This window comes from Brachyhypopomus gauderio, chromosome 8, assembly GCF_052324685.1.
Source record: "Brachyhypopomus gauderio isolate BG-103 chromosome 8, BGAUD_0.2, whole genome shotgun sequence".
Classification (NCBI taxonomy): Eukaryota; Metazoa; Chordata; class Actinopteri; order Gymnotiformes; family Hypopomidae; genus Brachyhypopomus; species Brachyhypopomus gauderio.
Window position 1 is genome coordinate 3,318,195 of NC_135218.1, and position 23,636 is coordinate 3,341,830.

The 23,636-nt window shown below is 38.5% G+C and overlaps 1 protein-coding gene and 1 long non-coding RNA gene across 2 annotated transcripts; both read right to left on the minus strand.

Annotated features, from left to right (window-relative positions):
• Positions 1–496: 496 nt before the first annotated feature.
• On the minus strand, positions 497–2,577 carry LOC143521011 (uncharacterized). The gene is made up of 3 exons (XR_013132588.1): positions 2,308–2,577; positions 1,818–1,869; positions 497–820 (listed from the first exon to the last, which is right to left on the minus strand). It is a non-coding gene; the product is annotated as an uncharacterized LOC143521011 (long non-coding RNA).
• Positions 2,578–6,434: 3,857 nt separating this feature from the next.
• sdc4 (syndecan 4) lies at positions 6,435–21,777 on the minus strand. Its single transcript, XM_077013830.1, has 4 exons — positions 21,581–21,777; positions 9,248–9,448; positions 8,356–8,518; positions 6,435–8,204 (listed from the first exon to the last, which is right to left on the minus strand). Exons 1-4 carry the CDS (start codon positions 21,635–21,637, stop codon positions 8,053–8,055), a joined length of 573 nt encoding a protein of 190 aa, XP_076869945.1. The 5' UTR covers positions 21,638–21,777; the 3' UTR covers positions 6,435–8,052.
• Positions 21,778–23,636: the final 1,859 nt, after the last annotated feature.

Consider the following 23,636-nt stretch of genomic DNA (forward strand, 5'->3'; position numbering starts at 1 on the left):
TTTTTAAGTAGATAAAGCACAGTATTTTTATCAGTCCAGTCAATTTACCTTAGTTTTTCTTGCCATTGTTTTGTGTGTGATGTACTTAACTTTAAGAATTTCAGATGTTTGTTTTGGGAGCATGGATGCACTTGGATGAATATCTAATCCAGTTATGAATTGTTTTGATATCTTGTGTACATTCTGTTGCTAAGAATGTGAACTGACAGGGTCCAAAGCACAGAAATGTTTTACGTATTCATTACATTCCATGGTATCTGCCCTACACATTTAGAGATAAAGCGTACACCAAAACTGTCCTCATTACATGTAAAAATGGCTTCCATGGAACCAAGTGTTGACCATACAAATAAATGCACACAGCCATTCCTGACACACGGCAATAACTGTGTATATACTGTGAACAACACCTGCAAGACAACATCAGGTATTAATATAATCACCTTATGTTATCAACTTATATTTTGGAAGATTTTGAAATGCAAGTACACTCGAAACAACTTGATGTAAGGACTTACTTTTATTATGTATACTCACTGATGAACAGTCATGTTTTTATTTTTGTTATTGTTTTATTCTATCTTCAACAATAAAAGGACAAGGGCACAAAACCTCTACCTTCAATATAACATAATTTAAAAAAATAAAATATCATATCATAAAAAAAACAACTGAGTATCGGAACCTGAGAAAGCATACTGGGAGAATCTGAGAGAGTTGGGACATAGCTGGGAGATTCATCATTCAGACGTGACACCAGGTCAGGAGCTCATCTTCCATTTAGCATGGTTTACCTCTCTGTCTGCTTGTACATCCATATCTAAAAGAAAATAAAAACATACACAAAACATTTTAATTTAGCTGTTCATACATCTTTTCCAAGGTCAAATTCAAGCAGTTTTAAAGCACTTTCAAGGTCTATTTTCTATATTTCCCAGCATCTTACAGCTGTAGTAAATTGCATATTTATACAAATACACATACTCAAAATGATTTGTTCACTTTTCATCATATTAAAAGAGATGATACCGTGTTTGATAATAGCAGAAAAATAAGTGTAGTACATAACCTTGTTGGCGTATTCAGCTAACTAGCTATCTTAATATATGCTTAAAAAAATATATGCTAGTTTGGTTGGGTTTGCTCTGGTAGCTAACCAAGCTAGCATATAGTTTAACTAGATTTCCTAAAGGAAATACATAGTGCTTGAAAAGAGATGCAAGTCTGTGTGTGTGTGTGTGTGTGGAGTGATTATAGGAGACAGATGTACTGTACTGCATGTGTGGGGGAGGGGAGAGACATTCAAATATATCTGTCACTCTCACTGCTTCTCTGAGTGGAGAAACTGTGTTTTTAGCCAAAATTCGATTAGCCTACATTTTCAAACATGGAAAATGCAACATTAAAATTAAAGCATGTTCAATGGTTTCAAGCACTCGTATGACCGTGTTCGCACTAAAATTACAAAATGCTAGCTTTGCGCCACTATGAGCCTCAACTTGCACAATGAAACAAACGACAAAAGAATTTTACCTCCGTTTGTTCATCGAGCACTCGACAAACACTACAGTACATTGTACCATTGGGATATTTAGATTTATTCCTGTGACTCACCAGAATCTACTGGAAAGCACTTCACACTGTTTATAGTCGCTTAGCAGTGGCTAGTAGCCTAGCTGTCGCAAGTTTAGTTAGCTATCTGAGGTAACTATGTTAGCTATGCAGGTTGCCTCTGGGTAGCTTTTTAACGTTTATACACACACACAAAATGATTCTGCTTTATATAATTTTTATTTATGCTACGATGCAAAATTTACCTTCTGTCAGATGGTTTTGTCCTTGCAGGAGGTCCTCCGTTTCCACGAGTGTCTGTGGGCAGTACTATGGTTGTTAAAATTTGAAATAAGGAAAAGAACCAGTGGCTCCTCCCACTTCGCGGTCATTGGAAAATAGTAAATACAACACAAAAACAGTTTGTTGTATGGGTGTACGTAGAAAGATTAGTTGAATTTACATAAACACATCTTTAAGGACAAATAACACATGTTATTTAAGTTACATAACACATGTTAAGGACAAAATGCAAAATATCTTGTATTTGGAACAAATGCAGATTAATTTCATAAGTTACATAACACATGTTAAGGACAAAATGCAAAATATCTTGTATTTGGAACAAATGCAGATTAATTTCAAAACGAGATATATTCATGTAAAGTTACAAACATAATTTTTTTTTGTTAATATCACATATTTAATTATGTTACATTTACATCTGCTCAGATTTATTTTTTTCAGTGTACTTACATGTATTACACCAATCCACTTCTTACCACAAATCCTAAATACTGCACATTTTTACAGGAGCTTCACCAGATCTTTCACTTCTAAGGCAAAGCCCCTCACTCATATCTTAAAAGGACAACAGTGAGCTTAAATGGACCCAGGCTTGGTTGAAGGATGCAGTCACCACCACCTCTGTCCTGCAGCATACAATACATTCATTGTTGAGTTTGATGTCTCCGATGTAGAAGTGTAAGCATTGCTTTTAGAGTTAACTTTCAAACTAACCATAAATTAAAGCCTGTTGCATTCTTTTCCAGGAAGTTGTCACACACATAGAAGAATTACAGCACTGGGGACAGGAAACCCCTGGCAATCAAACTGGCATTTGAGGAATGGAGGCATTGGCTGGAGGGATGTCAACATCCATTTGTGGTGATAACAAAAACCTCCAGTACCTTCAGACCACAAAGCACCTTAACTCTGAACAGGCCTGCTGGTCAGTGTTCTTCTCTAGGTTCAACTTACGAACCTGAGTCCAAGAACTTCAAGACTGGTCTCTCACATCAGTATGACCCTGAGGCAAAAGCTACCAGCCAGGAGCACATCCTGTCTTCCTCGTGCTTCCTGGGAGCTGTCAGATGGGACTTAACTGGGTAATATCTAAACCGCTAAACCGCTTCCCTGCTGTCCTCCCAACAGTTTGGTCCTTCCAGATCAGTGGTTCACCTCATTTGTTATTTGGGCTCAGACCTCCCTAGGAACAGGACATCTGGGCTCCACCTGCACAAGACACCTGTTTGCTGTGTGCTACTGATAACCATCCATGTAACAAGATGTAGTGAAGATTGTGAAGCAATGTGTCATCTGCATGAGAAGCAAGGTGTCCATACCCCACCTGCTGGTTAGCTGCTGCTACTGCCTACAACAGAAAGGACCTACAGAAATAAATACACAGACTTCATAACAGATCTTCCAGAAACTGAGGATCATACCTCATTCTTTGTCAGCTGGTTTTCAAAAATGGTGGATTTTATTGCCCTCCCAGCTCTCTGTTCAGCTTGGGAGACTGCTACGCTCCTTTACCCACACGTCTTCTAGCGGTTTGGGTTAGTCAGAACATTGTATCTCACAGAGGCATTAGCTTAATTCATTTCCAGAGTGAAGAGTTCAGGGACAACTAAATGTCACAGTGATCTTAATTTCAGGTAACCACCCACAGGCCAACGGCCAAGTGGAACAAGTAAATCAAGAGCTGAGCAAATTCCTGTAGTTACACTGCCATGAGTGCCACAACATGTGATGCATCTACCTGCCATGAGCTGAATATGTGTTGAATATCTCCCATTGTCATGTCTCCACAGGATTCATGTATTTTTGGATGTTTATTTAGATATTAACCTGATCTATACCATTGGAACCCACCAATTTCAGACCACCGCTCTATAGAGCAATGGTCTGAGTATAGCGAGAGTCTGGGATTACACCCTTTGTCACATTGAATGCACAATCAGATCATACCAGGGGAAGGCTGATTGGTTTAGGATCAACTAATCTAAAGTTTTTCCTTGTCACTGTTGCCCCTAGCTTCCTCATTAGGGATCTGGACCCATACGATTATAAAGCTGCTTTGTGACATGTGTTGTAAGAAGCGCTACATAAATAAATTTGACTTTGACTGTGGGTCACCAACAAGAATGGCAGGGCACACCCCAGTGATTAGCTTAACCCTAAGTATGATGGCCCATTAAGAAACAGATAAAAAAGTAATGTACCAGGTCAGCCTACCTGTAGAAAGCCAGGTGTTAACTTCCATTCATGTGTCTGCCCTAAAACTCTTTGTTTTACAGGTTTGCTAAACGAGAGAGATATTGAAGTGGCTTCTCCTCCTCTTGATGTTGGGGTGAATCAGTTTATGCAGTGATGGCTCTACTGCAATCCAGGAGATGTAAGGGTAGGCTTCAGCATTTAGTGATCTGTGACAGGTACAGACCAGAGGAGATCCTGGACCCAGGTTTAGTGGTGCCTCTCCAGCATGCCCGTCCTTTTAGGCCTGCTCCTCTATGTCCTGGTTGTCCACTCCCAGTGGTCTTCAGAAGCTTGGGGGGGGGGGGGGGGGGTCACACTCTGGTCCACACTCTGGTCCACACTCATCCAAGCATCCACATATAGCCTATCATCCACACAACACCATTCACCCTCATCAGGCTAATCAGACACCTGCAACCCATGTTTCTACAGTCATCCCACCAATAACGCCATGCAACCAATTCCACCTTTACAATCACCATGCAATCGCCACTCATATGCCACACATAGTTCATTTTTGTTGAGAATTCAGTACATTATCATTAAATGAATGATTTATTCTTCTCATGTGCCAAATACAGATAAAAATCACACAATGTTTTATTAGAAATAAGCCCACACTCACATACTCACATGCCCTATATTCAAACAATTATATATTGCTATATGCACATGCCAAGGACTGAAATGCTTATTTTGAGTCCTAAATAATTACTCTGCAACTGTATAACACAGTACATTGTTGGTTTATTTAGTCTTACCTAGTATTCCTTTTTTTTGTTATAGTCTGTGTTTAGAATAGGTATCTACTGTCTTCGTAGTGTTTTTTTCTGTTTAGTTATCATTTATTCAACATGTACATCCTAATTATTCTAATTAGTACCAGTTTGTGGTTGCGCTTGTTTTTTGCCACTTCTACACGTTTATGGACCGTAACCGACTCTTACAGCGCTACACTATTTTAAGCGTTGTACAATGATGTTATGATATCACCAGGGGGCAGTGCGGTATAGCATTACTGTCACAGTATTTTTTATTACTTTCTGCTTACTTTAATGTCCGCAGACCTCATTGGTAGTCTCAGATGTTAATATTTAATCAGTACCTTCTTTGTGCTAAGCATTAAAACTAAAACTTTTGCTTTGTCTCACACGGTAGGCCTACAAGTTAAAACAGGCCTTTCAAGTGGCCCTCTGCCTTATGTTAGGATAGGTTACAGTAGGTGTTTTAAAATGATTCAGGGCCAGGAGAGGATATTTATATATATTACATTTAGACTGGATGGGTTTTGCTGCCTGCCTGGACTCACGTCCTCCGCGCTGGGATCAAATCAGCTTTCATTCACCCATGCAAATACTTTGATAATGACTATGCCAACCGCTCCACTAGGTTACGGGAAGACGGTTGCAAATCAGTATACGACTGTCTGGAATTACCTAGTGTCTTGCTTACAATAAATTATTCTACTTTAATTTCAACCACTGGGAATCAATTGTGTGATGTAAAGGAAACACTTTTATTTTATTCGCCCAGACGCGCGTCACTGAACTGTCACTGGGAAATTCCTGTTTCCGTTTCAGAGTTTTATCGTAAGTAACCTGTACACAGAAATGAGATATTGAGAGGTATCACCCTCTGAACCAGTGAGAAGGCTAATTCTAGATTACAGTTCCATACTTTAGTATATGTCATGCGACAGCTAATCCACAAGTAAATACCTTTCTAATATTACATAATTATATAGGCCTACTAGTGAGCTGTTTCCCCTTAACTGGACAGTGGCCTATCTTGAAGAAAGCATCACTGATGGGAGCAACTAAAATCATGTTTTGTGTAAAAACATGATAGAATAAATGTATAGCTGATTCAATCTCTGTCTGGAATACTCGTTCATTTCATGTGTCGGAACAACATAAGACAAGCATGGACATGTAGCCATTACGCCATGCACGTCTGCGTGAGCGTTGGCACAGCTGCCTGTGGTGGTGGAGTTTGGGCTTGGGTGCCTAACGCCAGCAACATTTAAACACCAAAAGTGCTCCACTCATGGACTATTAGTCAAGCACACACTGAAAGGGCCTGATTCAAAAAGACCACGAGTAATAGGATATTACGCTAACCCTACATAAGCAACTCGGGTGAAACTCCACTGAACTCCAAAAGGTTATGTAGCTAATTCTCCAACTTACAGTTGACAGTAATACTAGGCTATTTTTCGAAATCTTTGCAAGAGAAAAGACCGAGTGCTACATATGGATGTTGTGGAACCGAGAATGCCCACCCCTACACAAACGATTGAAGACAGCAAGGCTTGAAATGAAAATGTGACACCACTATAATGATACTGTGCATAAAAATAGCTTTATTTCCAAACAGATTAGAACCTGCATGCAGAAATCAATGATTCATTGATCTCTTGACTAGATAGGTGATTTCACATCGTGATGAAGAAAAAGCAGCAGATTTGTTTAGATTTCCCCATGTAAATAACATGGCTCACGCACCCTGGCACTTCTATGAGAGCATCCTTCTACAAAATATAAATATATATTGCTTAAAATGTCTAAAAGAAATAGAAAATTTTACAAAACAAAAACAAACAAACAAACAAAAATATGCTTCAGAACTTCTCTGAAAATCTTCCACTAGTGTATAGATTTTTCTTTTCTAAAATTACATGTACAGCTTATAGGGGAGGACCCCCGACCTGAAGGAAGGCAATAAAATAGGCTATTTGACAGTTAAATTAATACAATAAAAAGTAACCTATGAAACACTGAAGAGATGAAGAAAGACACAGGAAAGGTTAACCAAAACAGACGGGAAAATGTTAGTATTAGCATTGGTCTTCTTCCTCACTGTTAAAGTATAATAACAAGCATAAGTCAAATCACTCCATGTTTAATTTACAAATTCAATACCGGGAAAAAAAATACAAAATAAACATCAACAAAAAAAAATTTGGCATTTAAATATTTGGTAAATTAAAGTCTGCCAAAATATGGCCAAGTACCACATTGTACTTTTTTTCTTTCTTTTTTTTTCTTTTTTCTTCTTCTTTAACAGCTATGTACAGATCCCTGGAAATTAGAAGTCTGTTTGCAAAGACCCTGTTCTGGTCAACAGCAAAAGACATGTACCTGTTAAACGAGATGCTATAAGACAACAACAGCACAGAGAAACAATGTCTTTGCTTGGTTGTCAGGTAATTCAGAAAACCATAATCTGCTTTAAAAAATGGTTTTTGCATCAAACTCAGTCATTCATAGTTATCATGATATGGACATATGGAATGTACGGGTACCTAAGTTACTGTATTAAAGAAAATCATTGAAGCTTTTAGACACAGACGTCCCTAGAACTTCCCAAAGGACAGCTACACTAAATAAATAGGTTATTCTCAATTATCAACCTCAATTCGATGTTTAGAAATCTGTCTTGCATTTCTGGTACTAGGAGACAAAATTTATCACAGGGTTTCAAAACAAAAGAACATTTCTTAAAAATGAAAAAGCTACAGTAACATTCCCTCAACATCACCTATTCTGCCAGTGGCGCAGACGTGTGTAAACAGTGTCTGTTTTCACTGCCTGCAGGGTGGTTAAAGTTTGTACTGACGTCTAATCCATATCATTTACCTGCAAAGGGCTCTTTGCACCTTGTAGTGTGTTACATTTGGGGAAAGGGGAACAACGGCAATTGACTTGAGGCAAACAGGGAGGAGAACATCAGGACTTGTACAGTGCAGTTTGGCCATAGAGAGAGCGCCTCCTTTCCAGGTGGGTATGAAACAGATGAAGTTGTACGCAAAACATCCAGCAATCACTTTTCGTTTGAAATGGTGATGTTCTGTGGCTTCTCACACCAAAGACAGAAGAAGGCTGACTGTGCATCAGAGGCACTGTGTGAGATTAGAGGTAAGAGTCTGCATTGTGTGTTTGTGTGTGTGTTTGTGTGTGTTCATGCGTAGATCTCGGTAGTGGGTGCTTTCTTGTAGATGGGTTTCTTGCCCAAGTCGTAACTGCCTTCATCCTTTTTCTTCAGGCAATAGACCAGGAGGAGTATGAGAAGAACAGCAAAGAGAAGGCCGACAGCACCGCCAGCAATAACAGCTACAAAAATGGAAAATAACAGAGTTCAAAGGCATTCACACACTATCACAATCTTTTTATTAATACAGCACTCGCATTTCAAGCGCAAAATCTCAGCAATTTAAACAGAAAATATTGCAAAAAAAAAATACTAGTGTGATACTAAGCTTACCTGCCAGCACTTCTGTCTTCTTGAAGATGTTATCTGCAGCCTGAGACCGGAAGACGCTGGGTGAGTGACCAACCTCGTTCTCCCTCACCAGTTTGTGGTCCTCATCATCCTGTGGCTGAATGGGAATTTCCATCTCAGGGATGCGGTTATCTGACAGTCCAGGCTGTACGACAGGGACACAGACAAAATTAAAATTAGCAACCAAGTTTTCTCTACATACCCACACACATGGGAGATACAGGAGAGAGAGAGAGAGAGAGAGAGAGAGAGAGAGAGAGAAGAATGTAAACTGACAATGTAAATTTAGACAAAATTGCTGTCTCCATATTTATAGTGTGTTATATGGCCTTTCAGGTTTTCTTTTTTTTTTTGTCATAGGTTTGGATTCATATAGTTCCCCAGTAGATTACTGATTTGAAGTTTAACAACACAGCCTGCTTCCGACAAGAACATGCTGTTATTATTATCATCCATAACATTTTTTAGTCGTTCATGCCAACAAGCTTTCTGTGCACTCACGATTACAACAATAAAAATTCAGTGGGCATCAGCCCAAGCACTTCTGTTGTCATTTTACATATATTTTATACAATACCATGAACGTCTAAACAAGATCTTAATGTTCATTTGGTAGAAAACCAAAATGTTGCTGAACTGGCCAACGATGTCTGAAGACCACAAGAGACATCACTGATGAGATTTAAAAATGTAAATGTATGAGTTGTGTGTTCCGTTGCATACATTTTCAGCGTTCCATAGAATTCATGGCAGCTGTATGTAACAAAGCAACAGACATAATTTGCTTTCTATAATCATCAATAAAAATCCACAAAATCACATTAAAACACACACACACACACACACGATGGAAAAATATTAGAAATGCATTTACATTGGATATTTCAAATTCGTCTTCTTCCTTTTCATCACCAGAGCCTGACATGCCTTCATAGTCGTCATCATCATCGTCATAATCACTCAGGTCCTCATCAATCATTGGACTTTCCTCATCTAGGAAGGCAAAATCGCCGGATCCATTGATGTCATGTGGCTCCACGGCCTTCAGTGGCATCCACGTTTCTGTCTCTCGTACCTGGTGGTGCAGACACACACACACAAACATTTTAAATGTTTCTGGTGAATACATCACAGATTGTTCAATGTAGGGTATTCTCTACAACTAGAACATCAGATGGCATATGAGGCAAAAAAAGCCCATCTTCAAAGAAGATTAAATTAGTCCCTGAGGGTACAATTGTCAGAACAAAATAAATATTGAACCAGCTCAAATGTACATGCGTGTGATTGTGCTGTGTGTTAATGATTTTATCATGATTAAGGGCAAAGCAGCCTGCTTAAAATGTCCTTAACCATGATAAAATCACTAACACATGGCCTTGAGTGGCTCTCAGATTTTATAAGTTAGCAGCAAAAAACAACACCTGTGTTACATTTATTCTGCATGGCAAAGTCCATCAACCTAACAGTGTATTAAATGCACAGAACAAGCTTAATGATTAAGATTACTGTCCAACATTAACCCTCCAAGAAAATCAAAACTAACATCCAAACTTTCCATTGCAATGAATTTAAAAATGCCCTAACAGTTACTGGTTTAAAAACCTGGTGCGATACAGAATACTAATTTTTGCATACATTCAGCATTTTTACAATGTTCCAAAGATGGCTCAGAAAATCAGATTTTAGCACCATAACAATCCATTTTATAATAGTAATTTTTACTTGATTCAGGTTGTCTAAATGCATGACCTTGGAAGCACAAAAGGAAGTCCTTATCTTTTTATTATTAAAGTAACACAGGAAATGGTATCACAGCAGCCCTGAAAACAGTTGATGTTCCTTAAAGAGGTAAAGTAGAGGGAGAGGTCACAGCACATTGGCAAATGGCTCCGATAATTGGATTTGCTGATGGCCTTTTAGACTAAGCATTCAGTCTTCCTTTAAAAAGCAAAGTCAGTCTTGGGGGCATCTGTGAAAATGTAATGATTTTGAGAGGGCAGCATAAAAAAAGAACAATACCATCTAATCACGCTAAATTCAGTGAAGTGAATTTTGCTGTGATGCCTACAAGTCAAGCCTTAAAGCATTCTCCAGATATAACCCAGCACTACTGCTACAGCTAGTCCATTTGAGATCAGCAGAGTTAAGCATTAAGCTGTTGGTTTGGTAGACAGGACTGATACATATTTGATAGCTGATCTGAGTAATAACTGACTCATTGCTATGTTTACAAAAATGGGTGGATCAAGGTGGCTGAACTAAGAAGGACACAGTTAAGAATTATTCATCTACTCAGCAAACTAGTCTTGACTTGGAGATTATATTATATATATATATATATATATATATATATATATATATATATATATATATATATATATATATATATATGCGCTCTTGTGTTCTTGCTCTGAATGCCCTGTGCTCTGAAAGCCAAGAGGCCTTATCACTGTGGGCATGCCAAGACTGCTACATGCATGGCTTCAAGATATCGGCCCTCTCGACCTTGGGACATGCATCTTTCGTGCCCTGGACACACTGTATTTTGCCTGTCTGGGTGTGGGAGGGCTGGCTCTGTGAAATGAGAGTTCAATGAAAACAAGGCACAGCAATGCAATGTCTTGCTTGTGTGTGCAAATAAAGTCTAGACTCAGTATAATGACCAAATCCAGGGCAATAATTTCATAATTTAATCTGGCGATTCCACCAACAAGTGTAAGATGCAGTTTAACAGGATTTGTGTTTGTCTATGACTGGATCACCATGCCCTCCTATCTAAAGTTCATGTGGCCCAACCCTTCTGAGTATAATATGCAAGGATATGACCTTAAGCAAACAGGAATGTCAAGTGATTTTCATATCCATAGTCATGTCCTCAACTAGGGCTGGCTAATACGGCAAGCATGTGGTCTCAGGGATTTTTTTGTTGTTTAAATTTTAAATAATTCTTAATTTTGATTTTCTTTTTTATATATTTTTTGTTATATAGGAAACCAATTCTAATCCAAACCATTATTTTAATTAGAATGGAAATTTAGATGTGCAAAATAGTATCAAAATGATATCAAAACAACATAGTGCAAACATGATATATAAAATGTAACATCAAAGGACTCAAGATCATTTCATAAAGCGCAAGCAGCTCTCAACATTAAAACATTTCAGTTAAGTAACATGGTAGCGTGTGTATGTAGCCCTCACTTGCTTTGAGAAATCAAATTTAACGATACAATCCATTTAAAAAGCCCATTACAAAACTCTCAAAGTGACTTATGACTTTAAAAGACTTAAGCAGCAATTGTTTGACCTACAGAAATCTTGTGCCTATGTTAATTTGTTAATTTGCTGGGATTATTCCATATCTAACTAGCACAAGATTTGAGATTCACAGGGCAGCCGATATTGAGGTTAGCATCCTGCTGTTTCACACATTGCCCCCATTGAACTAGAGTTTGTGTTACAAGTGTTGGAATACATTGTGTGTGCTACTTGCTTTTGGGTTGCTGACCATCATAACTTGAATTTTGATGAATTTCTCCATCTTCTGACTTTTTAAATCCATACTTTTCCAATGCCACATCACTGAAGTAATGTCTCCACAAAATTGCGTTAAAACAATTATTCAAATCAACCACATTAAACATGAAAATTGCCCAGCACCACCTGCAATACGAGGTTATTACGTGGGCGAGAGAGAGAGAGAGAGAGAGAGAGAGAGAGAGAGAGAGAGAGAGAGAGAGAGAGAGAGAGAGAGCGCTAAGCCCCTCTGGAATGCTACAGGTCCAGTCTCAGACAGACAGCCAATTTATTTCTCATGTTGCCATGGTTGGACATAGCCCCAAACATTACAGCCACTAACGAACACAAGAGCTATGTGGGCTTTGGTGCCATTCTAAAAGCAAAAAAGGCTGGAGGGGGACAAAGGTGCAAGTCTTTCAGGCAAACTGATAACCTGGCAAGCAAGCCGTGCCGTTTGGCTACTGCCAGTTACCTTTCTTTCAAAAGTAAAAAAAAGCATGGTCTCATATAGCAGAAAGAAAAATACTTGATTTTCTCTGTGTGTGTGTTTTTGTGTTTGTGTGTGTGTGTATTTGTGTGCTTGTGTGTGTGTGTGTATTTGTGTGTGTGTGCGTGTGTGTGTGGTGGGGGTGGTCCCCAAGCCATCTGGCTCTCTCACCTAGTAGCCTGTAGTCTGGTATGTGAAGCTAATTAATTGCCTTTCAACATGATTACATTCTAATCCACTACTATGACACCAACTCCCACGTTCACACCTAAGTACAGTGCATCCCCCCTTCCCTCTCTCCTCTGTTTACTAAAGTTCACCTTCAACACCCCACACCGCCAGCATGTTAGCACAGCTTTACCTACAGACCAAGGGGGAGATGGAGGTGTTCTGCACAATGTTGGCAGCTGCCAAGCACAGATTGGACAAGCTAATACCCTACTTAGTCTTAACAGACATACAGAGAAACTGGAAGGGTTGGAGGTACAGTGAACCTCACAACATACATCAAAATCCATTGAAATTACACAAACACAAAATGAAGAAAAAGCAAAAAACTGGTTTCGGGTGTACTGTTAACATCAAAGTTTGAGCTGTAAACTCCCCCAGACACTGCATGCAAGATTCCATTCAATCCAGTTTAAATACATAAAACCAATATAAATACAGACACATTAACCTATTCATGATACATCTGTCTCGAGACCCATTTCACTGAGAAAACAAATAACACTTGCTATCGGTCATGTTTTATCAAATTTGCTTACATTTAAAAATGTACATGAATAGGATGCAGATTAATTTTGCTCGCATATCCATTTTAATACTAATCATTCCTCTTTCCCTTACTATTCTGACATTACTAAATGTAGTATTTTCTACTTAAGGTTTTCCAAAGCTTGTGCTGTGTGTAAGAAGCCTGGCCCATCTCAAAGCCATTCAAAGGATATAAAGATCAAGACAGCTACCAAATAAAAACCACCCGTAAGTTCTGTGCTATGCTGTCTTTACAAAGAAAGACAGACACACTACACTGAACATTTACAGAAAGTGAAAATGAAAGACAGTGTGGAAGCCCCCTTAAAAATTCCCTGAACCACAGAACACCCAGACTGCTTTAAAACAACCTGCTTTCTGGGCAAGAAGACAAAAACATGGTACTGAAAAGAATGAAAGCAAAATAAATTAAATAAATAACTCGCTGATACATTGATTCAGTTGAGAAAAAAAAAACAATACACTGATTCAGAGTTGGAAAGCAAAAAGTATCTGCACAACTAGAAGAGGGAAGGAAATACACACTAGTGTTGTCAAAAAAATCGATATATCGATATGTATCGATACTGAACATTCTGAAACGGTACAATACTCGTTTCCCTTAAGTATCGATTCTTTTTACTTAAAATGCGCTTTCGTTTGACCCACCCAAGCTGCCGTAATGCACAGGACAGTTTGGAATGCTAATATGGCAGCTAAAGCAAACGCAGTGCTGTTGGATTCGAAGCAGATACAGATGGAAAACCGAAGGACATGAACAAGCCCGTTTGCAAGCGATGCTTTTGGAACATTTCAACGAAGGGCGCTAAAGCCTGGTTGAGTGACCATAGCGCTCGACTCCGCGTGAACCTCCGCGAGCGGTGGAGGCTTTATACTTTCCGCTTTGCAGTGTTGTCCGAAACTATATGTGGTAGTATAAAAGAAACACCCCTCAAAACATGGGAATGAACACTTACCTGACGAATTTTAATGCTGCTTTGTGTTTCAGTGTGTTTCAGGTTTTGAAAAGTGCTGCAATTTAGGCTAAAGTACTTGAAAATGTTGAAATTGTAACTACTTCGTTTCACAACAAATATCTGTCTGACTGAACAGTTTTCTTGTATTACATTAACAAATACGAGCCTCTTGTAATTCCAGGATGAAACATGAGAGAACGTGAAGACGATTGGGCGTTTTGAAAATAAACAACCATTAAATAATGTGATTAAAAGCGCAATATTTCGAATCATTTCGAGTATATGTATAAATATTGAACTTAATTAAGTTTAACGTGCTGGGAAATATTGGTACAAGCGCTTGAATTGAACCCTGCAAACATGACTTTGTTCATTGCGCTGAGGCACGGCGCGCGCGCGAAGTTACAAAATTCGAGAGGTGCACGACCTCGCATGCGCCACGCTTCAGCGTGATGAACAAAGTCATGTTTGCAGGGTTCATACACCTTGTAGAATTCAAACACTTGTATGTCACTTTCAAGGTCCATTTCAATATTTCCCAGCACGAGCAAAGACACTTTGTCAGACGTTCAAAAGACGTCCACTGAAAAGCCAGAATGAAAGTTTTAGCGACGTCTTTTTTAAATGTCTATTACTGCCGTTCAGTTGCAGTTTTTGCACGTCCTGACATCCAATAAAGGTCCTAGTCAGACGTTCAGATAGAAAACTCGTCATAGACGTTCATGTTAAGTTAAAAGGTTAAGGTCCTAGTCACACTGTCAGATTTTGAACCAGTTTTGAACGTCCACCAGACATGCAAAAATGGGTCTGGACTGACCGACGTGATACAGACTTGATTTTAACGTCTTTCTGACGTCGCATGTTTGTTGGGATAAGTTAAATATCTATACATATACTCGAAATTATTCGCTTTTTTATCACATTATTTAATGGTTTTCTTTTCAAAACGCCCAATCGTAACGTCTTCATGTTCTCTCATGTTTCATCCTGGAATTACAAGATGCTCGTATTTGTTAACGTAATACAAAATAACTGTTCAGTCAGACAGATATTTGTTGTGAAATGAAGTTACAATTTCAAGCATTTTCAAACACAAAGCAACATTCATTTGTTTGTTTATAAAAAAAATAAAAAGGCTTTAAAACGGAAATTAGCACCGTATCTGACTTTGGTATCGAAAATGGTATCGAATTTCAATATTTTTTTAAGTATCGTATCGAAGTTGTAATTCTTAGTATCGTGACAAGCCTAATACACACACACGCACACAGCTGAAAAGTACACACAAGCAGGTTTCTATTAAAGAAAATACTGGCATTATAAGAAATGGCAGTAGAGAGGAATTCCACAAAGTGTCAGAAGGCTGTGTTCACACTGCAGGTAAAAGTGGCCAAATCTAATCTTTTTCCTTCATTTGTGAAATATTTTCAGTCCTTACTGCAACAGTTGCATATGTGGAACAGTTAGCAGTGTGGAATTCTGTCAACTTTTATGTTAATCCAACGCAACACTGGCCACTATTTTGCACTGCTGGGAAGGCAAGATGGACATGAACTGCAGGGGAGGACTGCAGTGGTGGGCGTCTAAGGTAACAGAACTCACACATATGTTTCTGTATAAAATTAGAAGGCATTTAATCACAACCTCTTTGCTCTCATGAGGATTTATTTCTGAGTTTGCTGCCAGCCTCCACTGCAAATGAATATGGGCATTAGCTTTAGTCCAGTGCCTGTTCCTGTTGACGCCATATTAATTGTTTACCTCTGGGCGAGGATATCACATGAAACATAGTTCTTTTGCACATGTGAGTCAGTTTAGGAGTGTGATCGGTTCACATTAAAATGTTGATCTGTTGTGATCCATAACATTAAACCATAACATTAAAATGATGTCATGAACAACCATAGGGTCAGATTTGGTCAGAAAATCAGATTTGAGCCTGACAGCGACTGTTGCTGAGAACAACATCAGCATGGCTGAAAGTGTCAGAAGTTGCACTTCAGTTGGTTCTTGTCATGTTTACGGTGAGCCTTTATTAAATCTCCAATCCCTCTAGTTCTAGAGTGAAAAAATCTTTGAGGCTCAGCCAAGTTTGGTAGACTCAGCCAAGCTTAGCTTCAGTCATGACTGGTAGACCAGAAAGTAAATCCTACCATCTGCTCGCACACAGCTTGGCATCTGTTCCATTAACGCAAGAGAACGGCAGATAACTCAATGGGATCATGCCGCGTTTTTATAGTGCCATATAACTTAGCTGTTCGTTTTGCATGTCTAGGACTAACGTGCGAATGGATTCAGACACATGCAGAGTTTTTTCACTGAAGAACTATTCCAAGTTTAGTTGATCAGACAAACACAACCAAACACAAGTAGATATCATAAATGCATCAGCTGAATGTGACTGAATTACAGACAGGACCTTAATTCTGAAGACCATCAGAAGAGTTCTTAAGAGCGATGCTTTTAAAATCATGACGGCACAAAAAATAAATAAATAAATAAATTGTTTACCCACCACAGACATTTGACAAACACTGGCAAAGGGGATCTGCTGCCATGTGCCAATATTCACAATGATTCAAAAGGCAAACACAGAGCTTAAGATATGCTCTTCAAATATGAAAGACAGGATCCTCTTCCACACACACACACACACACACACACACACACACACACACACACACACACACACACACACACACACACACACACACACACAGGAGATACAGTGAGATAAAAAATTCCTGTTCAGACATATGGATGTATCCATTTTTCTGAAATTACAATTAAAATGTACTACTGTAATAGTTTAACAAATTCATTCTTAAAACTTAGACATGTGTGGCAAGCCGTGATGCATCAGAACGGTATGATTTTCATGACTGTCATGAAAACAAGAATGTACCATTGCCTTTATACTGTCATTTATTCATTTGACAGATACTATTTGGTCAAGTAAGGCAGTCCAGTTAGAATATACAGCTGTGCTGTAGAATGGCAGATTACAAAACAAAGCAATCTCCATGCAGTCAGGCCATCATCTGCCCCCATTATGAGTTCAAAGGAAATGCTTTCATTCCTTTCTTCTCTCTGCCACTGGCTTTTATTAATTAAGCTCTTCACTATTAAGTCAGGTCCTTTTATAGGAAGAACACAAGGCCCAGCTGTAAATTCCAAACAATTGGTATTGCACTGTTGGGGCAAGACAAAAAAAGAAAAAGAAATCCAGTCTGAAGAGCTCAGAAGGAAACTTTACAGAGGCTTTACAATTACCAAGCTGAAAACCTCATGTAAACCAGACTGTTGTATGAGTCTGTCTGAGTACAAGAAGCTACTGCACAAACGGAAGTGCCTATAAAAATATCCACATGCTGTGTTCTTTCTCTTTAAATGCTGAGGCACAAGAAGGCAAAGAGCATGTTCTCAAAGCTTTCTTTAAGGTCATGTTTGAGGCTTCACATGCGAGTCCTATTGTGAAAGTGTTTAACATGCTAATGACGTCCCTGAAATGCATGCTTGTAGAAGAGAACCCCCCCCCAGGAGAAACTCCCACCATGTGTGTGAGAGTAGTGGAGCACATCAGAATGCAATTAAAACTACAGAATGGAGTTTCCCCAAATTTAGGGAAATGGGACCCAATGTACTTTGGTTGTGACAAACGTGTCAACAAAATGACAAACAATTCTGGAATGTCATTTTTTTATTATTGCCTAAAATTGTTAATTAACTGGTAATTGTATTTAACTGGTATTTAATGACAATGTAGGCTTACAATTTCACTGATAATGTAGGCCTAAATGTCTTGTAATTAAACATTTGTAATTGGGACTGCTTATCAGTAGGATATCAGACATAATATAGTCTAAAAAGTGGTTAAGGAGAACAGGTGGTTCTCTTTAACCAAAAGGAGGTGACAAAAGGTTAATAAGACCACAAGCTAAATAAGAGTAGCCAAACCCCTGGCCGAATGGGCAGAGTAGGAGGGTCGGCATGTTTTTCTCCTTAAAGCTATAGTCAGCATTTTTGGAACTAGATTTTGAACTAGTGCCAAGTAACTGCAATGCGAGTTTCCACATTTCTCAATAATTACGCATTTAATTAGTTCAGCCTGAGCACACAATTTCTATGTCCACCTAGAGGGGGCATACTCATTTTAGTCCTTGACAGTTTCCTTTTCATTAAATGTTTTTAGAGCTGGGTCGAGCCACTACTCAGAGCTGGGTCAAGCCTTTCAAATTAATAGGCAAGGATATATAAGCTATACATATCTGAAACAAACTTGCTTGAGACATGTTCACAACTCAGAGTAAAAAAATGTTAAAAATTTAAGTTCCATTACTGACACAGAAAACAAAACCCCTTCTCTCCCTGACAACATTCCATTCACCAAAAGGATTTTATAGGCCAGTGGACAGCAATGCAGAAAGCATTATTACATCCTGGTGAAAGAATTTATCATGTCCAACAACTCAGCCTTTCACCCAGCCATTCTGTTCAGACCGTTTAGTGTAAGAGAGAAATAAATACAAATGATCTCATATTTAAAATAAAGAACTCCAACAAGACACAACAGATAGTGATGGAACCATGCCATGAACCAAAGGATGTGTCTGCAACGAATAACATGCATGCAGACACACGCTGATTTTCTACACAGAACAGAACGTCATGTCTCTTCCCAAAAGTAAGTGGGAAGCCTGCCCATTCTGGAGAAGTGAAGCTGCTTTTCCGGCAGAGGCCCCATTTAGTGTTAGTTCCAAGTAGGTTTTAGTTCCCTGAAATGTAATTAGGGATACGCACCATATTATTACCAGGAACAATATTCCCATTCAGTGGAGTGTAACACCCCATGGAGGGTTAAAATTTTGTTCACCTCATCAACAAAGTAAAATCCCCATCAGTTTAAAGTACTAAATGTTTTTTTTTCCAAATGGTTTTCATTTTTCTTGTGAAAAACACAGACACAAACCATCATACCAACCCACATCACAGTGTATTTCACAACCGTGTTTCATCGCACATTTGTCAAAATATAACTGTCAAAAACAACTAGGCAAAAAAGAAAAAAAAGAAAGAGAATGAAGAAAGAAAGAAAAATCAATACCAAACTGAATTTTCAAGCAAGACGTTCACTAGTCTAGCAGCTGGAGGAAGGGAGTTCAGTGAAAGAGCCGGACCATTTAAATCCACCCAAGTGTGCGAAATCCCAAAAGAAGGCTGGTGAGGTCATGAGGGGTCAAATTCCACTGGAACATGCAATAAGAGGAGGAGGGGAGCAATGAAAGGGAGCAGGAGATGCTTCTGCATGACCCTGAGGAACACCAAAGTGTCCTTCATCGAAAACCACCACTTGATGTGCACGGCCTGCCTCCTACATCCACCTTTCAGTCCACCATAAACAAGAAGGTTGCTGACAGTCTAAACAGGGAAGCAACTCAGCTAGTGATTTCAGCCAGAATCGTATCTACTTTGCTTCCTCTAGCATCAAAAGGTTACATCTAAAGCACTGTCCCCAATGTCAGGTAAGTAGCTAATTCATGTCAGCACAAATGCCACCATCAGGAGGTGAACCTGCTGTTTGTGTTCATGACTAGGGACATAGGGACAAACTAACAACTATTGGTCATAGGATGACATCAGGCTGCCAAATAACATTGGCAGTGTGCAAGGCTAATGTTAAAATGTTAAAAAGATTGTGCTAACAATTGTGCTAACTCAAGAACAAGTGGAGCATTTTAAAACCATAATATCACCTTACGCAATTTTGAACAAAAGGAAGGAACTCACTAAAAACTCAGCATATTTATGAGACAAATCCAGCATGTTCAGTAAACAGCCATTTGTTTGGAGTTTTCTTTTGTGCAGGCACAGTGTGCGTGCACATCATTCATTTCCTATAGTCATTCTGGTGTGTGCAAGTGTTAATACGCAGGTGACGGCATGAGTAAGCTGACGGAAGGTAAGGTAAGATAAGATGAGGTAAGATAAGATAAGACTTTAATGATCTTTAATGAGAAATTTGTTCATTACAACAGCTTAAGTAAAGTTAAGGATGAAATAGAATAAAAATATAATAGAATAGAAAACACTATATACATAAAAAATGTATATCAATACACATACATCAAAACACTATATACATTTGTAGCCGATGATTTGCAATTAGTACACGGCATACACACAATATGCATTATGGGTGGGAATGTAGATAAATAAAAACGTGTATGTACCATATGTAAAGTACACTGTGTGCATAAGTGATGGCAGTAAAGTGTCCAAGTGACTCATGACATCAAGTGACATTATGACATTATGATGCATTATACAGTCTCACTGCTGTTGGTATGAATGACCTGTGAAAGGTGATCATCAGCTGCCCACAGCTGACATTAGCTAGTTCTTAAGTGTCAGTCCCTAACTTTTAAAAAAAGGGCTTAGTTAAACTTCATATCTTCCAAGAAATGGAAAGTCCTCAATTTGGAGCATTTGCATTTTTGTTTTTGTGCATTTGTGGCTGGCTGACCACACACACTGGGTGGTATGTCTGATAACAATTCCATTCTATTTCAGTCAGCTCCTTAGGATGCAATGACATCTGCATGCAGCCATTCTTTAACATTATGAAAAAAACAGCAAGGCACAGAACTCTGGCATATCACTTTGGCCAGTGATTACTGGTTAAGAAAACGAAGGAAAAAAACCTCCACAAACAAAAGAAATTTAATCAATACTTTCATATTAACATTCTTGGAAAATATATACGATCCCTTAAACATAATGTCGCTGCCATATAATTTTCTACCTTCTTAAAATTTTCTCCTTCTTTCTCATAAAAACATAAAAGAATAATGCCGACGGGTTTTTTCTTATGATGTAAAGTGTGAGTTTATCTGCTCTCTCTCTCTCTAAAGGACCAAACAGTCCTGCGACCATCAAAATAACGTTAGAAAAAACTATTAAGGTGAAGGTTGCACGACTACACCATAATGCTAAACATTCGTAAGAAGTAATTTATACGTAATTTATGTAGCTAGCTAACTTGTGATTATGAGTAATGTATATCAATTCACTATAACACACTGGATCGTTTGTTGACCATTTTAAACAAATGTTCTCGCTAGCTGGATAAATCCCTCCAAAGTTAGGCAACAGTTGAAGAGAAAGTCTAAGGCATCGTCACTAATAAAACACTAAATCCGGCATCACTACAGACATGGTTAGATATGGAACAATCGCAGCAAATTAACAAATTAACATAGGTCATTGAGATTGTGTTTGCTGGACAAGCAGACACATTCGAATTTACACATTTAATACAGAAAAAAAACAAAATAAAATATCCTCGTGATAGCTTGTTAGCCAGCTCACATATAACAGCCAGCTAGGAAACAGTTACGATATTAACTAAAAGGTGAGATAGTTAGGTATGAAAGTGACTAAAACAACGAAGGACGGAGTCCCTTACCGACTCGGCGAAGACAGCAGCCGCCAGTAAAGCCGACAGCAGGTACACTTTTAGCATCTTCAAATCAAACTGCTTATAAAAAAACAAACCCAAAAAATCGATCAAAGCTGTATTCCTTTGTAATAGTTAACGTAATCTTAACCCCGGAAACTAGTCACCGACAGAGCTCTTTCAACTGTAGCAGCGACGACACTCCGCGGTGTGTAGTTTCAGCTTTGCTCCGCCCACATCGAGGCTTTGCTCCGCCCACATCCACCAACAGGAAAGAACTCAAAAACTTTCCCTTGTGACGTTTTACGGGAATTTTGTGGCTTGTGGAAGAAAAAGCGTGTAAACATCTCACAAGTAGAAAAAAATGTAACACATCATATGTTTTTATTTATGTATTTCGCCGAACTTTTACTCTACAGAAGCCTACTAAAGGATTAATGAATAGGCTAATTTATTATATATTTGGTCAGTTCTCAATTAGTAGTGTAAATTTCATACTGTGTGATAATCTTTTGGAAAGTGACGTTATCTTCTGGCGAGCTGTTGCGTCATTCTGAGTGGAAATAACGCACATGAAGCATATTCCGTTTTTCTCTTGCATAATGTAAGATATGTTTCTTTTTTCAGTTTTTCTTTTCTTTTCTGTTTACTCTTTTCTGGATTACTTGAGATCATCACAACTTGATGAGAACATGGCAGTTACATTCTTGTTTCTTTGGCTCTATAAACTTTCTATAAAGAATGTGGCATATAAGCTTGGACAGAAATCTACTGTAGTACATTATCCAGCAAATCATTAGGCTTAGGCTGTAATTGGAGAATAATGCAAATAATGTTTTTTTATGAAAATGCCTGTTTATTTATTTTTGTTTCTGAATAGATTTGAAATGCTCTTTCACATGTTTCAACATGATCAGTGGGTAAGGTACACAGTAGTAGCCTACGACAGAGTGTGATAACTTTTTAATTAAACTTTGCTACCTTTATTTAATCAATCTGCAGTATCTTTTTATAAACTGATAACAGATCAACAGTGCATGCATGGAACAATATGACATGAAATTAACACAAATATGAAATTTCATACATGTTACAGCCTTCATTCTAAGCACCTGAGAGTTGATGAAACAGCAAAATGTTAAGATGTATGTTCATGGGATTCATCTATGAATGTTGGCAGCAATATAAAAATGCATTCCTTTTGGATGTTTATACATTAGCAAGTTTCTGTGCTACCAGATTAACCATTAGCGACAGTGCCCAGGTTTTTGAGAAGCCATAAACAGTGCCCTGGCCTTTAGACTGGTTCAATTGCAGTTAGTTAATGCAATCAGACCCACATGTTCTGCGTTAGAGGCCTGCCATACTGAAACATCACTACCCTTCCCCTCATCTCTGGCTTGCCTTTCCCCCCACCATAGTCTGTCTTTTGTCTCTTAGCAAAAAAAGCAAATTCCTCCCAACCTCTGACACAGACATTCCACCTCCAGCACAACAATGAAGGCCTTTGTGTGCATGCTAGCATGTGTTTGCTTTTGAGCTCGTTTTTATTATGCTCTTGAGCAGGCTGGAATATGTAATCATTGGCTTGCTGTTTTTAGCTTTCCTGATTTCACAAGTTCTGAATTCAATCATGGTTTGCACAATTTTGCCTCTTTCACTTGTTTTCTTGTTCTCGCTCCCTTCATACTCTTTACAACGACAATGTAAGTGTTGGCTTTTGTGTGGAAAGGTGACAAGTGAAGAACAGGATTTCAGTGTTGCAGGGTTGCATTTCACTGACACAAATATCTCTGTATCGCAGTACTTTTTTTCAGGTGACTTTTCCCAGATGTGTGGTTATACTTACATATGCCAATTGTCTATTTAAAAAACACAATGCATTTTATTTTCTCTGATGCCAGTTATGAAAAGCTTGCTTAGACACCTGATGGGTATAAAACTGGCATACGTTCAAATATTTTATTTAAAAAATGGTTAAACCAAATTAGTGAATGAATGACTCTCTCTCTCTCTCTCTCTCTCTCTCTCTCTCTCTGTCTCCCTCTATTTCACAATGTAAGGC

Coding starts and splice junctions, on each gene's coding strand:
- sdc4 (XM_077013830.1), bottom strand. CDS start 21,637: ATGCTAAAAGTGTACCTGCTGTCGGCTTTACTGGCGGCTGCTGTCTTC. Junction 9,449..21,580: donor CTGCTGTCTTCGCCGAGTCG/GTAAGGGACTCC, acceptor CTGCACCACCAG/GTACGAGAGACAGAAACGTG. Junction 8,205..8,355: donor GAAGACAGAAGTGCTGGCAG/GTAAGCTTAGTA, acceptor CCATTTTTGTAG/CTGTTATTGCTGGCGGTGCT.